Source organism: Melozone crissalis, unplaced genomic scaffold (assembly GCF_028551555.1).
Source record: "Melozone crissalis strain CALT ecotype California unplaced genomic scaffold, PUWL_Pcris_2 ptg000079l_1, whole genome shotgun sequence".
In the NCBI taxonomy this organism is placed as follows: Eukaryota; Metazoa; Chordata; class Aves; order Passeriformes; family Passerellidae; genus Melozone; species Melozone crissalis.
In genome coordinates this window covers 3,057,900-3,064,755 of record NW_026535856.1, presented here as the reverse complement: position 1 = coordinate 3,064,755, position 6,856 = coordinate 3,057,900, and the positions used below count along the sequence as shown (strand labels likewise).

Here is a 6,856-nt window from a genome sequence, read left to right as displayed (position 1 = left end):
ATCTCCACTTTTTCCCACAGGGCTCCAGGCGGCCGTGACCCTGCTGGAGTGCGGGGGGCACCTCCAGCCCCCCGGGGTGTCCCTGCGCCTCCTCTGCTGAAGGTCCGGGTTCCTTTTCGGGACTTTTGAAATGGAATGGGTTCGTCAGAGTCCTGGGAAGGGGCTGGAATGGGTCGCGGGGATCAGGTATGATGGTGGCAGCACCTGGTACGCGGATTAAGTCAAGGGCCGGTTCACGATCTCCAGGGACAACGGGCAGAGCTCGGTGACGCTGACCATGAACAACCTCAAGGGCGAGGATTGTGCCACCTATTTCTGTGCCAAATGTGCTTTTACTTCTGGCGCTGGTTGGGGTGCTGGTGCTTTTGTTTATCATTTTCTTCCTGTCCCCATGCCCCAGAACCTTCCCTCCAACCCCTGTCCCCACTCCTGAGCCTTTGTCCCAACCTTGCCCTGCTCTGGCCCCAAATCTCAGCTCTTGGCCCCAAATTAGGGCCGGTTTCACCCTCAGCTCACCCTCGTCCCACAAATCCCAAAGATTTTTACCCGACTGGACCCATTCTTTCCCAAAATTGCAGCGGTGAAACTGAGTCACAGCCACAGACCCAAATCAGGCCCATTTTCACCAAATCCCGACCATTTGCACCCAGACTTGGGGACCTTGGTTGAGACTCGGACCCAATAGCTGAGGTTTGGGGCCAAGAGCTGAGATTTGGGGCCAAAGCAGGGCAGGGTTGGGCCAAAGGGTCAGGAGTGGGGTCAGGGGCTGGGGTGTGGGGGAAAGGTCTGGAAAACAGGAACAGATGGGGACACAGGGATTGGGCCATGGTCAAAGTCATAGACAGCAGCAACCCAACTACTATAGGCAGATTTCCCGCAGAAATAAACGGCGGAATCCTCGTCCTTGAGGTTCTTCATGGTCAGCGTCACCGAGCTCTGCCCGTTGTCCCTGGAGATCCTGAACCGGCCCTGCACCGACGACGCGTACCAGGTGGTGCTGCCAGTGTTGATATAGGCGACGTATTCCAGTCCCTGCCCAGGTCTCTGGCGGATCCATTCAAAGTCAGAACTGCCAAAATCGAACCCGGACCCTCGGCAGAGGAGGCGCAGGGACCCCCCGGGGGGCTGGAGGTCTCCCCCGCACTCCAGCAGGGTCATGGCCGCCCGGAGCCCTGCGGGACAAAGGGGAGATGGGGATCAGGGAAAAAATCCATCCAAATGTTGATTCTTGCATGCAGATCCTGGTGTTGGCCCCAAATATTGGCACTTTCTCCTCCTCCCGATCCTGCTGGCCCTCCCAGGGGGCTCGAGGACCCCTTTTGGATCTGGTCACCCCCAGCCGGACCCACACCTGGATCCGGGGCCTCATCCCCATCTCCCCTTTGTCCCACAGGGCTCCGGGCGGCCGTGACCCTGCTGGAGTGCGGGGGGAACCTCCAGCCCCCCGGGGGGTCCCTGAAGTTGCTGTGCCAAACATCTGGGTTCAATTTCACAAAATCTGCAATGTTCTGGATGCGCCAGAGACCCGGGCAGGGGCTGGAATTCGTCGCGGGGATCAACGGTGATGGTTCCACCCCCAGATACGCGCCATCGGTCAAGGGCCGGTTCAGGATCTCCAGGGACAACGGGCAGAGCTCGGTGACGCTGAGCATGAACAACCTCAAAGACGAGGATTCCGGATCCTGTTTCTGTGCCAAAACCGCCTATGATGGTTGGGGTTGGGTGGCTCATGCTGCTGGATCTAATTTTGGTCCCGTCCCCATCCCCGTTCACCTGGTCCTTCCCTCCTGCCCTTGACCCCATTGCTGAAGTCCACGGACCCAAATCTGGACCATTTTTCCCCAAAACTCGACCATTTGCATCCAGGTTTGGGGACATTGGTTCAGCCTTGGAGCCAAGAGCAGAGGTCTGGGGCTAGGAGCTGAGATTTGGGGCAAAAGGTTGAGATTTGGGGCCTGGAGTGGGGATTTGGGGCCAAGAACGAAGATTTGGGGTGTAAGGTTGAGATTTGGGGCCAAGAATGAGGATTTGGGTTGCAGAGTAAGGATTTGGGGTAAAGAATTTTATTTTCTTTTATTTTATTTTATTTTATTTCGTTTTATTATATTATTTTATTTTATTTTATTTTACTTTTTTTATTTTATTATTTTATTTTATTTTATTTTATTTTATTTTATTTTATTTTAGTATATTCTTTTATTTACTTTAATTAAATTTTTTTATTTAATTATTTTAATTTTTTTATTTTATTATATTTTTATTTTATCTGATTTTATTCTATTTTTCTTTTTATTCCTCTTTTAGTTTAATTTATTTATTTTTTATTTTATTTTACTTTATTTTACCTTATTTTATTTTTTTAAATTTTATTTATTATTTCATTTTTTTTTATTTTATTTTATTTTTCTTTTTATTCCTCTTTTAGTTTAATTTATTTTTTAATTCAATTTTATGTAATTTATTTTATTTTATTTTATTTTATTTTGCTTTATTTTATTTTATTTTATTTTATTATTTTCTTTTCTTTTATTTCATTTTATGTCATTTTAATTTATGATTTTATGTTATTTTTCTTTTTTTATTCCATTTTTAGTTTAATTTAATTTTATTTTTCTTTTTTTTGATTTTTCTTTTCTTTTTCTTTTTTTTTTTCTCATTTAAGTTTGATTTAATTTTATTTTTATTTTATTTCCATTTTCTAACCTAATTTTCTATTGCTTTTATTTTTAAATTTAGTTTAAAATTTAATTTCAACCTTATTTTATTTCTATTTGTAATTTTTATTTTGGATTTTCATTTTAAACTCATTTGAACTTATTTAAATTTTAATTACAATTGTGAGTATATTTTCATTTTTTAATTTCATATTAAGTTTATTTTTCTTTTAATTTTCCTGTTCTTTTCCAATTAAATTTCAATTAAATTGAAATTTCAATTAAATTTACATAAAATAATCATTTTATTTTAATGATTATTTTATTTGGAATTTTAATTTTTACTATAATTCACTTTGCATTTATTTTATATTTTTAACATCAACTTTCATTTTCTTTTTTCTCTTCATTTTAACTTTTTATTCTATTTTCAATTCTAATTTTATTTCTAAATTTATTTTAAGTTAATTTTCTTTTCCTTACATCATTTTAATTTTATTTTTTTATTGTGTTTTCAATTTTATCTTAATTTCTAAATGGAATTTCAGCCTCAATTTTACCTTTAAGTTCCTTTTTAATTTATATATTTAATTTTATCTTGTTTAATTTTATTTTACTTTAATTTTAACTTTAATTTCATTTTTATTTCTTTTTATTTTTAATTTATTTTTAATTTTGATTTATTTCACTTTAATTTAAAATTACATGTTTACTTTATTGATAACTTCAATTTTATTTTAAAATTTATATTTTTATTTCCATTTTAAATTAAATCATATCGTGAATTTTTTTGGAAAGTTTATTTTTATTTAATTTCTTTTAAAAGTTTCATTTTAATTTTCCTTTTAATTTTTATTTTTATTGAATTTTAATTCTTGCCAAATTTGGAACTTTTAATTCCGATTTTTGTGATTTTCTGTTATTATTGGTTTCCAGGTGAATTTTTTAATTTAAGTACGATTTTAAATTCATTTAGTTTCATTTAACTTAATTTAATTTATTTTAGTTTAATGTAGATTATTTCTATTTTATTTTGTTTTCTTTTTATTGAGTTTATTTTAGTTTCATTTAATTGATTTGAAGTTTTATTTTGCTTTATTTCCTTTTTATTTAACAAAGTTTCAGTAAATTAAATTATTTTAAATTTAAATGAATTTAAATTTAAAGTCAATTTATTGTTTTTTATTTTTTATTTTATTTTATTTTTATTGAGTTTATTTTAGTTTAATTTAATTGATTTGAAGTTTTATTTTGTTTTATTTCATTTCTATTTAACAAAGTTTCAGTAAATATAATTATTTTCAATGTAAATGAATTTTAATTTAAAGTCAATTTATTTTATTTTATTTTTTTTATTTTATTTTTTTTTATTGAGTTTATTTTCATTTAATTTAATTGATTTGAAGTTTTATTTTGTTTTATTTCCTTTTTATTTAAGGAAGTTTTAGTAAATTAAATTATTTTCAATTTAAATGAATTTTAATTGAAAGTAAATTTATTTTATTTTATTTTTTTTAATTCTATTTTTAGTTAATTACTTCCATCATTAATTTGTTAATTTTGTTTATTGGAGGTTTATTAATGAGAATAGTTTTAATTTATATTTTTATTTTTATATTAATATTAATATTATAATACTAAAACAATAAAATATTTTTTTATTTTATATTATTTTTATTTTTTAAATTATATTTTTAATTAATTACTTCCATCAATTATTTGTTAACTTTGTTTATTTGAGGTTTATGAATGACAATATTTTTTATTTATATATTTTTGATAATAATACTAAAAAAAAAAATATCATTTTTTATTTTATTTTATTTTATTTTATTTTATTTTATTTTATTTTATTTTATTTTATATTGTTTTCATTTATTTTATTTTATTTTATTTTATTTTATTTTTATTTTTATTGCTTTTATTTCTATTGTTTTTATTTCTTATTTTAATATTTTGCCAGGTTCCTTCCTTTCTAATCTTTATTAACATCGATTAAAGTCAATGACCGTTTATTAATCGCTATTAATTAATATTATTTCAATCAAAAATCAAGAATTCCATTTTCTTCTGGGTTTTCTTCGTTATTTTCGTTTTTTCCCTTTGGGGATCAATGAAAGAAAATGGAATTAAAGGGAATAAAAGAATTGTAATGAAATAAATGGAAAATTGAAAAAAATTCAAAATTTAATAGAAAATTCAGTGAAATAAAATAAAATAATTCAATATAATTAATGTTGCTTTTATTTTATTTTACTTTATTTTATTAAAATCTATTCGTTTATCATTATTTGCATTTTGATTCAATTGAATTTATTAAGATTTATTTTTATTATTTTTATTAATCACAAAAAATTTATTTTTATTTGTTTTTATTCATTAAGGCGTATTCTTTATTCTTATTTCTATGAATGGATTTTGAAAATTTTAAAATTAAAATGAATTTGAATGAAAATTAAAATGAAATCATTAATTTAAATTTTAAAAATTTTGAATTTCAAAGAAACCAAAATTTAATCTAGAATTAAATTGAAATGAAATTAAAATAAATAAAATAAAATAGAATAAAATAGAATAGAATAGAATAAAATCGAACAAAATAAAATAAAATAAAATAAAATAAAAATTAAATTAAACTAAAAGAGGAAAAAAAGAAAAATAAAAGACAGGAAAAGAAAAAAAAAACAATAAAATAAAATAAAATGAAATAAAATAAAATAAAATAAAATAAAATAAAATAAAATAAAAAATTAAAATAAAATAGAATAGAATAGAATAAAATCGAACAAAATAAAATAAAATAAAATAAAATAAAATAAAATACGATTAAAAAAGAATGGGAGCAAAAGAGTAATCAGAAAAAAACCAATGAAATAAAAATGAAATAAAAGAAATATTATAGGAAATAAGTGGAATTAATAATTTGTATTTTTAAAATAAAAAATTGAATTCAATCGGAAAGAAAGGGCAAGATTAACAATTGAAAAAAGGGAATGAAAATAAATTTATAAAAATAGAAAACGGCAAAAACAGAGGCAGGAAATTGATGCAAATTAAGGAGGAAATGGGGGGAAAAGAGAAATAAAAATCAATTAAAGCAGAGGAATGAAAAACAAATAAAGGAGATTAATTGAAATAAATTGAATTAAATAAAATTAATTCAAGGAACGGATGAAAATCCAGGAATTAAATCCCAAAATTTGATAAAATACAAGAAGAGGAATTTAATTTAATTTAATTTAATTTAATTTAAGTTATTTAGATTTTATTTTTTAATTAAATTTTAATCTTATCAATGATTTCTTATTATAAAAAATGAAAAATAAATTTATAGGAAATTGAATTATTAGAAAATTGATATTGAGAGAAATTAATTTATAACAATATTTAGATTTTTAATAAATAAAAATACAAATTTATATTGGTAGAATTTATTAATTTATGATAATCGGAATAAATAGAATAAATAGGTATATCTTTATTAATTAAAAATTTTATTGATTTTTTTATAAAATGTATCAACTTATATTCATGGAAATTATTGCAATAAATTAATCTGCTTTAGTAATTGAAGAAAATTTTTAATTCAAACATTTATAAATGGATATTAATTTGAAACAATAAAATACATTTATAGGTTTTTATTGATTGAGAAAATTTATAATAATTTATTCATAAAATAAATAATTTTTTTTTAAACGAATAAAACATATTAATAGGCTTTCATTAATTGCAATAATACTTTTATTGGAAAAATTATAAATTCATATTAATTGAAATAAATAATTAGAAAAATTAAAATTTGTCCTAATTGAAAATAAGTTTATATTACTTGAAATTAATTTAATTACACTAAACAAACTCCAATAAACCGAAATAAAACTGCAATTGCATCCAATTAAACTAAACAAACCAAACGCCAAAAAAGGGAATCAAAATAGCCATAAAATCCCAAATCAATTAATTATAATTTAAAATTTAATTAAAATAAACCCAAATCCGCAGTTTCCCGCCTCCTCCTCAACAGCGGCCGCTGATTGGTCGAGAGAAAAGGGCGGTGACCAATCAGCACCGTGTGCGGGAAGAGCGCCCTTGGGCGGGGGAAATCTGCCCAGCGACGGCTTCTGATTGGTCCGGAGGCGCCCCGGGGAACCAATCAGAGGCAGGGATCCCCGAGACACGGCCGCGAATTCACTGAGGGC

At 28.7% G+C, this 6,856-nt stretch overlaps 1 gene segment (V, D, J or C); it reads right to left on the bottom strand.

The window, feature by feature from the left end:
- Positions 1-759: 759 nt before the first annotated feature.
- LOC128946213 (immunoglobulin heavy variable 3-48-like) lies at positions 760-1,164 on the bottom strand (the record flags this gene model as incomplete). The annotated part of the segment is given in 1 exon segment: positions 760-1,164. A coding segment is annotated over 1 exon segment (405 nt), but the record flags the coding sequence as incomplete, so codon positions are not given.
- Between the last annotated feature and the right edge of the window lie 5,692 nt (positions 1,165-6,856).